This window comes from Rhododendron vialii, chromosome 8a, assembly GCF_030253575.1.
Source record: "Rhododendron vialii isolate Sample 1 chromosome 8a, ASM3025357v1".
Lineage (NCBI taxonomy): Eukaryota > Viridiplantae > Streptophyta > Magnoliopsida > Ericales > Ericaceae > Rhododendron > Rhododendron vialii.
Window position 1 is genome coordinate 35,039,813 of NC_080564.1, and position 16,482 is coordinate 35,056,294.

General features: G+C 38.1%; 2 protein-coding genes and 1 long non-coding RNA gene across 6 annotated transcripts; 2 read left to right on the plus strand and 1 right to left on the minus strand.

Moving 5' to 3' along the window:
• The first annotated feature begins 4,556 nt into the window (after nt 1-4,556).
• LOC131297945 (oligouridylate-binding protein 1B-like) lies at nt 4,557-10,497 on the plus strand. The gene is made up of 12 exons (XM_058323171.1): nt 4,557-4,834; nt 6,072-6,133; nt 6,455-6,557; nt 6,707-6,783; nt 6,856-6,917; nt 7,032-7,119; nt 7,276-7,351; nt 7,452-7,482; nt 7,893-8,012; nt 8,649-8,734; nt 9,050-9,226; nt 9,923-10,497. The coding sequence occupies exons 1-12, from the start codon at nt 4,727-4,729 to the stop codon at nt 10,208-10,210; spliced, it is 1,278 nt and encodes a 425-aa protein (XP_058179154.1). The 5' UTR covers nt 4,557-4,726; the 3' UTR covers nt 10,211-10,497.
• A 518-nt stretch (nt 10,498-11,015) lies between these two features.
• LOC131297947 (protein FLUORESCENT IN BLUE LIGHT, chloroplastic) lies at nt 11,016-14,954 on the minus strand. Of its 4 annotated transcripts, none has more exons than XM_058323173.1 (5): nt 14,738-14,954; nt 13,289-13,503; nt 12,666-12,828; nt 11,921-12,241; nt 11,016-11,372 (listed from the first exon to the last, which is right to left on the minus strand). In XM_058323173.1, exons 1-5 carry the CDS (start codon nt 14,847-14,849, stop codon nt 11,170-11,172), a joined length of 1,014 nt encoding a protein of 337 aa, XP_058179156.1. In that variant the 5' UTR covers nt 14,850-14,954; the 3' UTR covers nt 11,016-11,169. The 4 variants fall into 4 exon arrangements, with proteins under 4 accessions (XP_058179156.1, XP_058179157.1, XP_058179158.1 ...); XM_058323174.1 differs by having other exon boundaries at nt 11,873-12,241; nt 14,738-14,914; XM_058323175.1 differs by lacking the exon at nt 14,738-14,954 and having other exon boundaries at nt 13,281-13,503.
• LOC131297952 (uncharacterized) lies at nt 13,975-14,841 on the plus strand. The gene is made up of 2 exons (XR_009190424.1): nt 13,975-14,097; nt 14,134-14,841. It is a non-coding gene; the product is annotated as an uncharacterized LOC131297952 (long non-coding RNA).
• Nucleotides 14,955-16,482: the final 1,528 nt, after the last annotated feature.

Sequence of the window (16,482 nt, forward strand, 5' to 3'; positions counted from 1 at the left end):
AATTGACTCCCGAAGCGTTTACTGCTTCCTAACAAGAGTGGGTGGTGTTCACAACTTTCTATTGATGTGTTTACATGTGTATTCGCAGTGTACTTGTTGAGAAATTTTCAGGTGCTGGGTGTGTATATTCCACATGATACCCGCTCGGTACATTCGGATTGTCCAAAACATTTTTAGATGGCTTGGATTGAAATCCCTTTTTCTCTTCTTACCCCAATATTTCCTCTCTTTTTTCTCCCTCCAAATCTGAGCCGTCCAGAAATGCAATAGACGGTTTGAATGCGCCGAGCAGGCATCACGTGATACCCGCCTGGCACTGAAATTTTTTCCGTACTTGTGTAGATTCTGTAGAAGAAATGAGGCTATAGCGCAATTGCAATATTGAATTTCAAAAATCAACCATGCTCCTACTTTTGCATTGAACTTCAAAAGAGAAATATACAGTAGATTATAATCTTGAGAGCGGGGCGATTTGAAAAGGCGCAATCAAGTCTTTTAGTTACTTTTTTATGTTTACTTGGCCAAATTCTTTGGAGCCACTGAAAGTTTATCCCGTCGTAAACTTCAAAGCCCTACAATTAGTCGAGACACGCTCAAATTGACCCAGACATATATCCGGTTCCTGGAATCATGTTCTCGTGGCCTTTTGGACCGTTTGTACTAGGGGAATGAACCACTCACCCAAAAAAAGTTCTTGCTAAAGGGAATCAGAATTCTGTCAGGGTGTGTTTTAAATAAGTATTTACTTTTTGAAATAAAAGTGATGTATTGTGAGAAAATGATATGTCTCGCAAAACGGAAACTAAGTACTTAAAAAATAGGGTTAATTACTTGTTGCCCTCTTTATCTATACGCATTTTTCACTTTACCCCATTCTACTATAGAACGCTACAACCTATCCCCTTTATCTTTTAATTCCTAACACATAAGGCCTGCAGTTAGTTTTTTTTTTTTGATCCGCTCCTGCCGTTAGTCTGGGATCCAAAAAATCATCAAAGGGACATGTGCATGTTACATGATTTGTAAAAAATAAAAAAAAAATTAAGTGCTTTAATTTTCAATCTGTTTGAATCGGTGCTAAAATCTTATGTCTCTGATTATTTTATCCGAAAGAATCATAATTAATTTTTGGCTCTAGAGCTCTTGTTAGTTAGTATACTCTGTATCATAATATTTGTACCGGTTCAAACAGATTAAAAATTGGAGCATTTAATTTTTTAACCATATTTTTTAATATATTCCATATAAAATACTTATGAAAAATTAAGTGCTCCAATTTTCAATCCGTTTGAACCGGTAAAAAGATCTTATTTCCATGATCATTTTATTCTAAAGAGTCATAGTTAATTTTTGACTCTAGAGCTCTCATTAATTAGTCCTAAAAAAGTAGTAGAACCAAATATCTTTTAGGGCTAACTAATGAGAGCCCTAGAGCCAAAAATTAATTATGATCCTTTGGAATAAAATGATTAGAGAAATAAGATCTTCACACCGATTCAAACGGATTGAAAATTAGAACACTTAATTTTTTTCTTTTTACAGATCATGTGACATGCACATGCCCCTTTGACGATTTTTTGGATTCCAGACTAACGGCAGGAGCGGATTAAAAAAAAAAAGACTAACGGCAGGCCTTATGTTTTAGGAATTGGAAGATAAAGGAGGTAGGTTGTAGCGTTCTATAGTTGGAAGGGGTAAAGTGAAAAATGTGTATAAATAAAAGGGGCAACAAATAATTAACCCTAAAAATAAAAACCTTAACGGAACCGGGCCTCAGTTGTTACTTACTAGGGGCTTGTTTGATAACTTAAATTCAGCACTTAATACTGAATCAATTAAGTAGTAAGTGATTCAGTAGGTTTGATAACCACATTTTCATATTACTTAACAAATTAAGTACCACTTAAAATATAGGCTAAAAAGTTGAAAAAAATTAAGTAGCTTTGAGCTATTTAATTCTGGCTGAATTTTTGTGTACTTATATTCAACCGTCATACCACCACCACAACCACTTCCACCAACACTTCCACCACCACCACCACTACCACCACATCCACCACTCCACTACCACCACTACTCCACTACCACCACCACTCCCCCACCACACCACCACCACCACATCACCACCACCAACTCCACCACCACCACAACCACCACCACCACCACCACCACAACCACCACCACCACCACCGCTCCTACCACCACCACCACCGCTCCACCGCCACTCCCCCACCACTACCATCACTACACCACCACCACCACTCCACCACCACCACTTCCTCCACTACCACCACCATCACCACCACCACCACCACCACCACCATCACCACCACAACCATCATGACACCACCACACACCACCGCTCCTACCACCACCTCCACCACTCCACCACCATCACCACCACCACCACTCCACCACCACTACCATCACTACACCACCACCACTACCAGCACTCCTACTACCTCCACCACTCCCCCACCACCACTCCACCACCATTACCAAAAGTATATTGTGACCGTAAGAAAAATTAAGATAGAATTGGAACAAAATTAATTCATTATTTTTTTAATTCAGTACTTAATATATTTATCAAACAGCTTTTCAGCTTAAAAATTTCAGCATTCAGTTTCCAGTACTTAATTTTTCAGCTTTCAGTTTCAGTTTTCAGTTTTATCAAACAGCCCCTAGCTACTGGACTTTGTTTTTTCATTTGCGGTCTTTGTCCTTCTCATTTGAATCTGTTACCAGCAAAATGAAATTTTCAGACGCTGTTGGCATGCTTAATTTCGATGTAAGCATCCACCACAGTTTCTTAGTGCATTCAAACTTAAACTTCGTTAATCTTTTATGATGTTTCCAAATGAGTTTCAAGCGAGCCAGATACCAACCTAAAAAAAATAAAATTGCGTTTTACGTTTGGGAATTGATGTACTTTAAATCGCCTCCCGCTCCATAAGAATTAAATTCATAGTCTCATTACACATATGTGCCGTTGCACAACTAATACACAAAGTGTATAAGAATTAAACTCATAGTCTCATTACACGTATGTGCCGTTGCACAACTAATACACAAAGTGTCTGCTGTCCACAAGCTAACTTTGCTATTTTCAACATGCAACAACATCTTGTCACCTATTTTCGGAAGCACCTAAATAAAAACATCTTATCACCTACCGTTTAAAAGAACAGAGAGGTTTCTCGAGCACCAACTATGAGCAGTGATCTGAATCACATTATGTTCGTGCATAAGCGAGAGTGAAAGTGTTTTTTTAATAAAATCTTATAAACTAATAAAATCCGTATGAGCAAAAATTGAGATAAGAAACAAACGAGAATTAAGAGCGGTAGCGACACGGGATGCAGTTACCCACTTGGGGTAACGAGCCTCTCGACCTGGTGAAATTTGCTGTAGAAAGTTGTCTGAAACTACCCAGTAGGTCTACGGGCCATAATTGGGCCGAGCTCTCAAACCACGTTCGGGCCGGGACAAAAAACCAATTTCAATTTATCTTCGCAAAGACCCAATCGAATCCCCCATCGTCTGCGGATCAAAAAAAAAAAAATCCCCCATCGTCTCTGATTCCAATTTAAGAGTGTTTTCATTGACCAACAAATTTGTTTTGTCCTCATTGGATTTTTTTTTTCCATGTAGTTGAGATTAAATTTTTTCCGCCGACAGTGGAAATGATGGGTTATCCACTACCGCTCATTATGGACCCCACCATTCTCATATATTGTTATAATGCGAACCGTTTCATCTTGTAGGGACTATAGTGTAGTATATTCACTCAAAAAAAAACTAGCTTGATTGCATATAGATACATCAATCAAATGTTAAATTTTAGTTTATAAAATGAACGTGTGATCCTGTCAAGTTAAATTGTGACCAACTGTTTCATAAACCAAATTTAAACTTTGATACACTTACTGATGTATGATGAAGCTAAAAAAATTTACAAAATTTATTATTCTGCTAGTTCTACAAAATGAACAGTTCAGATCGGCAATTAATAAACCGTGGGACCCAAAATGATGATGGTAGGAAATCAATAGTTCTCGCTGCCGGCCGGAGGAATTTAATCTCTTGTTAGTTTGGCGCCAAACAATTACTCACTCTGTCCCAATTTAACAATTTTTTTTGGGTGTTCATGTCACTTTGCAATTGATTATATTTTAAAATTTATAATATTTTATGTGATTTTAAAAATATTGTATTATAGAATCTAATCGAGATCTATTAAACAAGATCCATATTGGTTATAAAATTTATTACCAATCTAAAAATGTAACTAGTTTTTTTATCTGGTCAGAATTAAAACAAGAAACTGTTAAATTGGAACGGAGGCAGTATGCAATATTGGTTCGTCTAACCGAAAATGTAAAAAAATTTACACAAACATTTTTGAAAAATATCAAAAGCAAAAGTATAAAAAAGTGAGTGCTTCCCTGCCCAAACCAAAACCGAAAATTTTTCATTGCTGGATTACATGGCGGCATTCGATTAGCTGGGTGGCCTTTAAACCCGAGAAATAACACCATCTATAAATACAACCCGACAGCGTAATTTTGTTCAGAGCCCGATTGGAGACCCCTTTTTCTTCGCGTTATTGTCATTTTCCCACTTCCAGACCCTTCTCTTTTTCCCCCTCTCTTCGTCACTCTCCGAACCCTACCCCTTCGATTTCCGAACAAATCGCACATAAGAATCGATCGAGAAAAAAAAAATGCAGCACCCGAGGTTGAAGCAGCAGCAGCAGCAGGCCTTGATGCAACAAGCTGCTCTCCTCCAACAGCAATCCTTGTACCACCCCGGCCTCTTGGCCGCTCCTCAGGTTCGCCCATTTTATCCTTATATTTACGCAATTGCTTTGTGTTTTTTTATTTTATTTCTGTGCATATTATGCCTGTGTTTTCGGTGAATGAGAATATGTTTGTGTATTGTTGGATCGTTGCGTGTTTAGTGAATTTTTTTTTTTTGTTGGAGTTATTACAGCCCCTTTGGATTGAATGATTTGGTGAGAAAGGATTCGAGTGTCTCGTGAAATCGCTTGTTTGGATTTAATGATTTTGGTGAGAAATGGAGAGGAAAAGTACAAAAAATGAATTAATTTTTGTTGGCCCCTTCCCCTTTGGTATCACTTCATTTCTCACAATTTAGGGTTTTGAATTATGGTGCTTTCGGGGGGGAGTTTTTTTTTTTTGTGGAGTGTTTTTGAGCTTGTGTTTGTGGAGTTTAGGGGTTTGTTTTGAGATTTGGGTGTTTCGGTGTTTGTGTGTAGGGTCGTCTAAGTTAATGAGAGGCTTGTGTATGTAATGGTTTGAGCTCTGGTGTTTCCGGTCTTTTTGCCGTAAAATGTATTCTTTACTTGCAGCTCATTTGGAGTGTTTTGGTAAGAAAATAAAAGAAAGGATTAGACTTTCTCACCAAACTGCTCATTTGGTTTGAATGATTTGGTGAGAAATGGAGAAAAAGTATAAAGATGAATTCTTTTGACTGGCCCCTTTGCCTTTCTCGCCTAAGAAAGAGCTCCCTTTCTTATCACATCATTTCTCACAATGCAAAGTGGCTGTTAAAGAAAAATGGTTTTCAACTATGTTGACTTTGCTTGGTCTGGGGATCGAAATACTTTGCATTTGTTGTGACAAAACTGAAAATTTCTTCTATGTGCTGTTTAATGCATTTGAATTTGCCAAACTTGCTCATTGACATGCCTGGTTGCCGAGCCCTTTTGGTCAATTTTCTTTTGGGTAATTATTGCCATCCTGCAATGCGAGAATCATCTGTTTGTTTTTGTATGTTTGGGATGAGTTGAGATTTTAAGTTGCTGAATTATGTTTGATAAGACAACACTTCCAGGGTTTTTTGTTTTGACGCTTTTGCTTTGCCTTGGTCATATACTTGGGTACCAAAATTTGGTTGGGGAGAGCTTTCTAGAATAGCTTTGTTTTTATTCCATTTGGGGGTTGACAATCGCTGAGCACGTAGGCAGTTAAATTAGGGGTATATTTTGCTCTTTGTTCTTTTGTTTCTTTTTTGTTAGTTTTTTTTTTCACTTTTTTATTTTGCAGATTGAGCCTATCCCAAGTGGAAATCTGCCTCCTGGGTTTGATCCAAGTACATGCCGCAGTGTGTGAGTGTCGTCTTGACATTTTTTTTTCCTACTAGTTTTGTTGTTCTCTTTTGTTTCATGTTTGATGTCTCACATTGTATATTTTCTACATAGGAACTTGTTGCGTTCTTGTTTGGGCTTCTTGACCTTTATTGTTTACTTTGTTTCTTTACTTTCTGTTTTTGTAATATACTTGAAAATAGCAAATACCTTTTCGTACAACATGATGCAATGCCTACTCTTTAGTATTTGTCAGCGGAAGAGACATTTTGCTAAAATTGATTTTCTTTTTCTTTTTTCATTTTTAAAACTTCTAGTTTATTTTCTTTTGAGAAAATGCAGGTATGTGGGAAACATTCACACACAAGTGACAGAACCTCTCCTTCAAGAGGTCTTTTCAAGTACTGGCCCGGTTGAGGGTTGCAAGCTTATTAGAAAGGAGAAGGTACTGTGTCATAGTTGTATTCCAGTTTTTTCGTTCCAAAATATCATACTACCGTGAAAAGGTGCCAGGGGCTGAATAGTGTGTGTGTGTGTGTTATCATGTTGATTTACTCGTAATGAGGTTGACGTTTATGTTTCTCTTAAATGCAGTCATCCTATGGATTCATTCATTACTACGATCGCAGATCAGCTGGGCTTGCCATACTGTCTCTTAATGGAAGGCACCTGTAAGAATAGTTCGTGGTGGTTCTCCATTCTTGCTTGATTCTGCCCTAGTATCTTAGTTTTTGCTTTTACAGGTTTGGTCAGCCTATCAAAGTTAATTGGGCATATGCTGGTGGTCAAAGGGAAGACACGTCAAGTGGGTCCACTTTGTGTTTTTCATAGTTTTGTCTTCAATGTTTAATGTTAAGCACTCATCAGGGCTGTATAGTTATTTTTAGTGATTTGAATGGCATTGCTACCTGTTGTGCAGGTCACTATAACATTTTTGTTGGTGATCTCTGCCCTGAGGTTAATGATGCTATGCTGTTTGCATGTTTCTCTGTGTATCCCAGTTGCTCGTAAGCTTCTATCCTTACTGTTGGGATTAAGTTAAAGTCATTAAACCCTGTTTTGTTGTCCTAGGAGGCTTCTAGATTTGTTAGGTTGTGTTCCTCAATGATTCTGTGATGCTTCGTATTTGATTGGGTGGACTAATCATCATTTCTGGTTTATAGAGATGCAAGAGTTATGTGGGATCAGAAGACTGGTCGGTCAAGAGGGTTTGGATTTGTTTCTTTCCGGAATCAACAGGTGATGTTTCTGTACATGATTATCATTGATAATTTGATCGTGTGGTTTGTTTTTCTGGAACTAACATATCATTTTCTTCCTACCCCTACTTTCTGTTCAGGATGCTCAAAGTGCCATTAATGACTTAACTGGTACGGATGATATATGTTACAGTGCATTAATTTTGTTCATGTTTCATCTTCACGAGAGTGTTAAATTGAGATTTTGTTTCAACATGTACATCAAAGCAATTTCTTTTGAATTTAAGGAATAGCTGCAATAACTGGAAAATGATTCTGAAAAAAATAGCCTCAGAAATTTGTGGGATGACAAGTCTTCTTTTTAATAGCATTGCAGCAAAAATTTCCTCTTAAATGAGGAAGTCCAACATTAGATGCTTCAAATAAATATGATCCCTGGGTAATGGATTTGGCAATTATTGCAGAGGATTGTGATTTCCATTCTTTTGCACAAACCATTCAGCCTATAACTGTATCACTTTCTGTGCTTTACTCCTTCTATTGGACAATTCTACGCTCCGGTTCTTATATTCATCGTTCAGGAAAGTGGCTTGGGAGTAGGCAAATACGTTGTAACTGGGCTACAAAAGGTGCTGGAGCTAATGATGACAAGCAGAGCTCTGATGCCAAAAGTGTGGTGGAACTGACAAATGGCTCTTCAGGTGAGTCTAGAAAGATGAACCTTAAATGAGAAGAATTATTGGCGATTGAAGTCCAAATAGCTCTTTGTGAACTTTGTTTCAAATATTGGTGATTCGCAATGCACTAATTGCTCTAATTCTTGACTCTAGGTTAACTTACTTTCATTAAAGCTTGGTCTTCCCATAAAGGCCCATTTGTTTGACTGAATATTAATATTATATCCAAGTGATCACATATATGATGTTCGGTTAAAGAAAAATTGGCCTGGAATATCATCCATCGGATATGCAATCCTCCGCATTATGGGATCTAAAATACCATAAAGTTATGGTATGTAATCCTATTCCAATCTGTCTTAATCCATGGGAGAATCCGTCCCATGATTCCCATGGAATTATATACCCCTTCGCTATTAGTCGTCACCAAACAGGCCCCAAAGATTACATTTATCTTTTGTAACTATTTGCATATGCATAACTTAGAACAAAGATATGTGCTTCAGTTCCTTGGTCGTTTTGTTGTTCTTCTGTTTGCCTGTTGTCCACTGATGTTTTTGTTATGGTATGGATGTAGAGTAAAAATTCAAGATCTGCCTGCACTGTCTCACTTTACCACCGACCACCATTGTGCTTAAATTTGTGTATTTGCTTCTGCAGAGGATGGTAAAGAGGCAGCTAATAATGATGTGCCTGAGAATAACCCCCAATACACCACTGTCTATGTCGGCAACCTAGCTCCGGAGGCAAGAAAACTTCTCTATATGAATGTGTGTTGTGGGATCCACCATCTATCTTTTGTGGTGGAAAGTTATTAGATGTTCATATTGAGTGTGAAGACACTCATCATACAACAGTTTCCATGTAGCTTGTTCAGTTTCTTTCTTTTCCCTTCTTGGATCGATATAGTGCTAGAGCTTCTTTTATTATTAGATTAGATGACTTTCATCATTTTCTACTTGTTAATTATGATATTCGGAAAAAGTTAACTTAGATTATGTACTTCTGAATCTTATGGCAATTTTGCAGTTCCCTTATGTTTTACTCTGTGTATTCTGCAGGTCAGTCAGCTTGATCTGCATCGCCACTTCCATGCTCTTGGGGCTGGAGTGATCGAGGAAGTTCGCATCCAACGTGATAAGGGCTTTGGTTTTGTGAGGTACAGTAACCATGCTGAGGCAGCTCTGGCCATACAGATGGGTAATACACCGTCCCTTTTCTTTGGCAAGCAAATCAAGGTACACCATTTTGTTGCCTTCTTAGTTGCTCGTATGTGTTAATCACATTGAAGTTGTTTAGTGCCAGCTTACAGACATCAGTTTTGTTTCTGGGATTTTTGTTTATAGACTAGATTTGGCAATCCGAATAAGGAACATATGGCATTTATTTGTAATTCTGTGATTTCTAGTTTATATTGGGAAACCCTTGAACCAGTCCTAATTCTTTAAATCAAGGCACCTTAACTGTACCTTTGTGTCGTGTAAGGTTTTTTGCTTTAGTACCACTTAATTATTTTTTGGTTTTTGTTTGTCGAAAATACTTACTTTTTCCCCATACTAAAGCATTTAGAAGATTCGGGCACCATTTTTATAGACTAGGATTTAGTTTAAAGGATTGCATGTTCCAAGATGACGAAAATATAAAAAGTTTTGCTGCAGGCGGCTTGTGAACTAGAGTGGAAGATTGATCAGAAGTAGAAGGGATGTATTTTATTGGGTTCCCTGCATTATTAGAACCATTAACATGAAGTATTTCAAATCACTCTACTTAAATTTTTGATGAAATCGATCATGATAAAGCTCCCAAACTCGATGTCAAAATCCATGCATGGCCACCGAATTAAGGAGGTGTGGGGGGGATTCATTGCGTGCTTGTTTTATGCATTTATTATCTCTTATCACATGGGTTTGACTTTTCGATGTTAATGCTTGTAGTGCTCATGGGGTAGCAAGCCAACTCCACCCGGAACAAGTTCAAACCCCCTTCCTCCACCTGCAGCTGCACCTATTGGAGGACTTTCAGCTGCTGACCTTTTGGCCTACGAGCGGCAACTGGCAATGAGTAAAATGGGTGGGGTCCATGCCTTGATGCATCCACAAGGGCAGCACCACCCTCTTAAGCAGGCAGCCATGGGATTGGGTGCTGCCGGAGCTAGCCAAGCTATTTATGATGGTGGCTTTCAGAATGTTGCTGCTGCGCAGCAGCTCATGTACTATCAGTGATGTCAAGATTGAATGTGCATTATGGGTGAAGCTGTAGTTTTCCGGCCGTTGCACGTCTTTTTTAAGTTTCCAAACTTCTAGGGAGTTTCTATTGTTTCACTTCTTTTTTTTTTTTCCCGAGTAGTGGGGTTGTTATCAACCTACTATTATATGTGCTTATTACCATATTGATACGTACTATGTATGTTTTTTTCGCTTTCTAGTATTATGGAGAGATGAGTGGTAATGTTATTACTTGTTGGCTGTTTAGTGCAGTTATTGGTATATGTTTTGAAAGGTCTTCAAAATGTTTCATACTTAAGATGGTATACTGATGCTGGGGAAGAAATTGGTAGTTGCTATGTTTAACATCTCTGTATTTCTGGTTATGAACATTACTAGAGTAGGTTAAGTTTTAAGATTCAATTGGCAATGGATTTATTTACTCAAATTTTTTGTTGATATTTTTGTGCATTTCTCTCAATAGCACGTTTCCAAAAGTACGAATCAAAGTGATTGGTCTTTTGATTTGATTTGATGCGAATGAATCAAGAATCTCATCCATTTTAAAAGTCCTTGCGTACGATGGAGTTAATTTTCTTGTTGCGATCTAAATCCTCGCACCAAATTGTGAATCTATTTCATTGCCATGCCCACATGACAGTCTATTTCATTGCCATGCCCAATGGCATGGTTCACTTGAAGTATATGACATCAGCCAAGGGCCCAGGCTTATTCGGCAATTGACCGCAGGAAACAGAATATATCCATGTTGTTAGCAAACAAAGATAAACAGAAGACAATAATAACACGGTAACACAACACAGATAAAGCAGATATGATAAATATTGCCACCAAGAACCTACCGAACAAAAATGATTTTCCACTCAAGTTGATCCCAAAGTCATCAACGCTTGATAAATTCATCCCTCGACACAACAAAACAAGGAAAAATAACTATTCCGAGTACAAAGAGCAAATTAATCCGCCTGTAATAGCGAAATGTACTTGTCATAGAAAATCCCAGCTCGCTCGAGATCTCCAAGCTCGGTATAACAATCGGCTATTGCTCCATAGGCCTCTGTATTCCCAGAATCCTCTCCTTCCCTCTCTGAGATTGCCAATACCATGGAATGGTACTTAATAGCTTCTCGGAATTTGCCTTGCCTTTGCAATGAGGCTCCTGGAAGAAAATTACTACAATTCAATATAACATACAAGCGTTTCATTAAGCAGTCGTCAAGAAATAAATAATCATGTCAAAGTGAGCAACACAATTCTGTAGACACAACATTTGTAAGCCAGATTGCAGTTTGCCATGATGCTCAAGTTTATATAAACAAACAGCAATGGGAACAGAAAGCAAGCCACTTCACAACGTTTTCTGTCTACGACTCTATGGCCACCTTTTTGTTGCTTATCCTCTATCTCCACAGCCTAAGTCTTTCTGCATTTGGATTATGTAGAACTAGAGGAACAAAAGGCATTATTCCTTTTCTTAACCCATCCTTGAGAATGTTCATTCCTGAAGGAACACCAAGTACAGATGCCAAGCCCTGTTTTTCAGGTATCACTGGGACAATGTAAATGGTCTTGTCCAATTGCAAGGTGTGGTCGCTAGATTAATGCATCTGGGTTGATTGTACCCAAGAATTTTTAAAAAACAGCACCAAACATACATACATAGGATAGGAGGCCGAGAAAAGGAGGATACAGCAACGTATAACCAACCTAAGCCTCTAGCAGCCTTCTTCTCCTCAGTTGGATCTGCTAGACTCTGAGCAAGTTCAAGAGCCGTCTTAAACTCCACAAATGCCTTGTCAGGATCCTGATTCCTCAAAAAATTCTTTCCAGATTTCAAATGAGAAATCAACTCATGCTTCCTCGGGTCAACAATAACTTCATTTTCTGGTACTCTACCAACAGCGGGAGCGTAACTCAAAGTGGGTGCATAAGACTCGATCTTTGCTTGCCTTCTTAGAGCTGCATTGATCTGGCGCAACTGCTCATTCAGCCGCTTCAATTCACCTTTTCGCTGACGCGCAACCAATCCTGTAATACCAATGAACTCTTAAGTATTTTGAAACTCACTGGGAGCTAAAACCTAGACACATAACTAAGAGTATCTACTTCCAATGGCTGAAGATAGATACTGGAAGGTATACTCTTTCGGGCTCGTGAACTTAAATTTCAATTGTGGATTAGCAACCAGTTAGTCGACAAGGAGTTGCGACCTCAAATTTAGATTCATCTCGAATGCTCCTATGCTGTCTTCAGATTGGGGGCATTGGTGTCCAATGCATCTGGCTGAGCTTGGAACCGAAGTCTGAAAGCATTTATTGGAGCTGGCACAGAAACTAAGGCTGGGGTTTAAGATATGGACTGTGGGGCATATTATAACTTCACATTCGATTGTTTTTCACCGAAATAAGGAACAAAACACAAGGCTATGATACGACGGCTAGATGTGGCATACCTCCAACTGTTGCCCCGATAAGGGCTACAAATAGCAGTAATGGCATGTTGAAGATAGACTTATCAGCCTCACATGTTTCTGCCAGAGCTTCAAAGGGTGCACTAAACATCAATGCATTAACAATAATAAGTGCCAAGGCTGGGGATCTTCCAAGAACCATCACCTGCCAAAGGAATTCCAATGGAGGAGTTGATTGAGAGCAACAAAACTATAATCAGTGGCCCATAGAGCCCCTCATCATCATAAATACGTTCCAAATAACACAGATATGTATGAAGCACTGTTGATGGTTAATAAAACAGGTTGACAGTTCCATAACTTTGTCTAACTCACATTTATATCCATCTAATACAACTCATGTAAGAAAAAAGGGTACAGTTCATGCCAATAGTGTGATAGGAAAAGGAAATAAACTAGTTTACTTATCTTATATGATGATTCTTGAAAAGTATCAAGAATTTTAGAGACCCAAAACCAAATTTCAGTAACTTTATAGGACAATATGTTGACAAATCTGAAGCTCTCTGCAATTAATATGGGGCTGTGTAGCTCCCTCTAATGATGCATATCACATCAGAATAAGTAGAACTGCACAAAAGATGTGGGACGACTCACCATCATACCTGATGAGCAACTAAGCCTTCCGGAGTGGTGTCATCATCTGGTTGTGTAGGGCCGACACAAGTTCCATTTGATATTGAAGTCTTCACATCATTCACTACCGTAGGCATAGACTGTCGGCCTAGCAATGCTAGATGAGCCTCAAACTTTTCCTTAGCAGCATTTCCCAATGACAAAAATAACTTCTTTACCTTAATATGAACATAACCCGTATTGCCTGAAAAAACGTGCTTTACTTTCAAAGGCAAGCTTTCATGTCTTGACTTCACTATAACAATGTTTACCAAGAACTGGTTTTATATCACTTCTAAAGGGTGTCCGACATAGTATACACGAGATAGAGTCTCACACTAATAACCAAAAAAAATCAAAGGAGTGATTCAAGTGAACAACTAATTCTTCCGAGATTAGCAGCTTTATCAATATATGATACATTGATATCAATAAGAAGTTAAACATGAAACTTAAGCAAATGGAAGATAACAAGTGCATCTGTGATGTATTTCTAGCAAAATATGCAGTGGAGTGATCTAGAATACTTTCCCCCAAGATGTTGCAGACAATTTTGTATTCTACCCTGCCATCACATCAAACATGCAATCCGTTGCTGCTATTCTACTTAAGCCATGAGAGAATTGGCTTGAACAAAATTGCATTGTCAAAACCCCAACATTTAGGTAGTCTTCTTCATCAAATGTGTCAACCATTTCAATTGTATCTACTCCCACCCGACGTAAATGAGTAAAGCAACCTCGAAGTATGAAAAAAAAATTGGAATAAATACTCATCACTCCAAATGGTAATCTTATAGGTAAGCTTGAAAGAGTCTATAAACTATAGCCAATAGGTAAGCTTGAAAGAGTCTAACTCCACTACCATAAAGAGACTAAAGATAACTCGAATTGTTCTTCCCCTTTTTTCCAGTTTTTCTCTTTGTACATGCATTCCATCAGTTACTTCTGAAAGTTATTTCCTTGACTTACTATCTGTAGATAGGATACAAATCGTAGATCAGCCACATAGATGTGATGTACATTTTCTGGTTTACTCGATTAGCTACTATACTTCGGACAATGAGGGTTGGTTCAGTGGCGGAAACTCAGACTTGGTTGGACAAGGCCCTGTAGCCCCTTATTGGGGCTAAAGATACTCTCTAACACCACCCACGAGTGGTGAGACCTTAGCTTGGATCCTGATGCAGGTGCAGTGGGTCCCTATAGACAGTGGTGGTGTGACGGGCAAATACTCCCGTCAAGAAAGTGACGGCTACTTTCATTTTATGTATTTAAAAAAATTACTAAATTTCGGAAATAGTAAGTACTGTTTATTCTTTCTTGGCAAAGAAACAAAGAGTAGAGTGAAATTCCCCAAAAGAACATAGAAGAAATGCAATCATTTGAAGACTTCTGCGTGTGTGTGTGTGTGTGTGCGAGAGAGAGAGAGAGAGAGACCAAGTCGAGAGCTTTTACGCGAGAATTGGGTGGAGGGAGATGGGCGGCGGTCAGAAGCGGCGAAGTCAGGGCGGAGGAGTAGGGAGGAGCAAAGGACGATCCCCGCCGGCATTGCTCTTCGGATAAAAAGTGCTGATCTTTCGGGTGCTCTTTGTATTTTTCAGAAATAAGAAGGAAAATTTTGAGAGCGCGTTTGGCTCTGTTGATAAGGTTATTCTTGTGAGAATAATTTTGTTCATCTTCTTTTTAAGAGGGTTAAAATTATCTTTATTATGATTGGTAAAAATTGTATGGATCATATCATTAAATAACTCATTATTATTATAAAAAAATGTATTAAATTCGTGGGTCTTATACAATTTTCGCCAATGCTCACTAATGCCAGAAATGGTAATGTTCACCATCTTTAAATGAGAGTAAACAAAATTATTCTCTATTCTTATTCTAAACCCCGGTGTTGACTTATGTTTGTTTCTCTCTAATCTTCTCCACGGCCAATGCTATTATCACAATTTTAAAACAGAACTCTAGATGCTTCTACATCCGTTCTTCTGTTCAATGTACATGGGTTCACATGTATCAAACGGCTTATTCTCTATTCTTATTCCAAACTCCGGTGTTGACTTATGTTTGTTTCTCTTTAATCTTCTTTGTGGATAATGCTACTATCACAACTTAAAAACAGAACTCTAGATACATCTACATCCGTTCGATGTACATGAGTTTAGATGCATCGAACCGCTTCGAACGCAATTGTGTCTGAACTTATATTTTAAAGTTGTGTTTGTAGATTTCTTAATTTAGAAAATGTCTTACGTACGAGACTTGGGCTATCATAAAAAGGCCGGACTGGGAAAGGTCACGACCTTTGAAACGAGCGATACTGGAAGGATTGAGACACGTACCGGCAAGACCAACCTTGGATCTAGAGAGTTACAAAGAATTCTAAAGGGTTCTGGAAGATGTAGAAGAACTTTTACTATACGCTAGACTTGTGTGTGAGTTTTAAAAAATTTGTGGAGGTATGAAGATGAAAAGATACTCTCTACAAGAGTTATAGGAGGTGTTATGACAACCATTGGATGAAAACAATTCTAGTCGTTTATTAAGAAGGTAGGCTATAAGCCTATAAAAATAAAAAAAAAGTAGATGGCTATAAAAAAAATGGAATGACTCATTTCTTTACAGTATTTGAGTGTCTGCCATGGTTTTCTCTTGTTGATAGATGATTAGATCGGCCACAGAAAGCAGAGTTGAGGAATTACATCTCCGAGTAATTTCTCTAATGTCCTCCTTGTTTGAAACCCTAAATCCTACCGCAATGACAGAGAAGTTCCTCCTGATCTCGTCGCCGATTTAAAGAATGCGCAATTCTAAGGCCATCCACAGTGGTATAATCAAAAGTCAGTTGTTGTTAAAGTTAACAATATTTGTGCAAAAAATGACTCACAATGGTATAATCAAACTTAGCAACATCCTTAGAAATAATCAAATTTTGGGCTTTGGATAATCAAAACTAGCAACCTTTTTCAATAATCAAAATTTGTGAACCCCACACTACATAAGTTAATTGGTTCCAAAATTTATATACGCGCATATTTCAACTAGTATTTTCTTCTCATCTTCTTCACTTGCTCTATATTTTCTTTACTTCAACCACAAATTGTTTCTCTTTCTTTTTCTCCAAAAATGAAGCTCATATTTCTAGATCATCTACTACAATTTAACTCATCGTTGCCGGATTA

What these genes read in the sequence shown, in the direction of transcription:
- LOC131297945 (XM_058323171.1), top strand. Translation starts at nt 4,727, where the DNA reads ATGCAGCACCCGAGGTTGAAGCAGCAGCAGCAGCAGGCCTTGATGCAA. An exon ending in ACTGACAAATGGCTCTTCAG is followed by an intron (nt 8,013 to 8,648) that starts GTGAGTCTAGAA and finishes TTGCTTCTGCAG; the next exon opens with AGGATGGTAAAGAGGCAGCT. An exon ending in TCTTTGGCAAGCAAATCAAG is followed by an intron (nt 9,227 to 9,922) that starts GTACACCATTTT and finishes TAATGCTTGTAG; the next exon opens with TGCTCATGGGGTAGCAAGCC.
- LOC131297947 (XM_058323173.1), bottom strand. Translation starts at nt 14,849, where the DNA reads ATGCCGGCGGGGATCGTCCTTTGCTCCTCCCTACTCCTCCGCCCTGAC. An exon ending in GCGTAAAAGCTCTCGACTTG is followed by an intron (nt 13,504 to 14,737) that starts GTCTCTCTCTCT and finishes ACGTTTTTTCAG; the next exon opens with GCAATACGGGTTATGTTCAT. An exon ending in TATCGGGGCAACAGTTGGAG is followed by an intron (nt 12,242 to 12,665) that starts GTATGCCACATC and finishes TTGGTATTACAG; the next exon opens with GATTGGTTGCGCGTCAGCGA.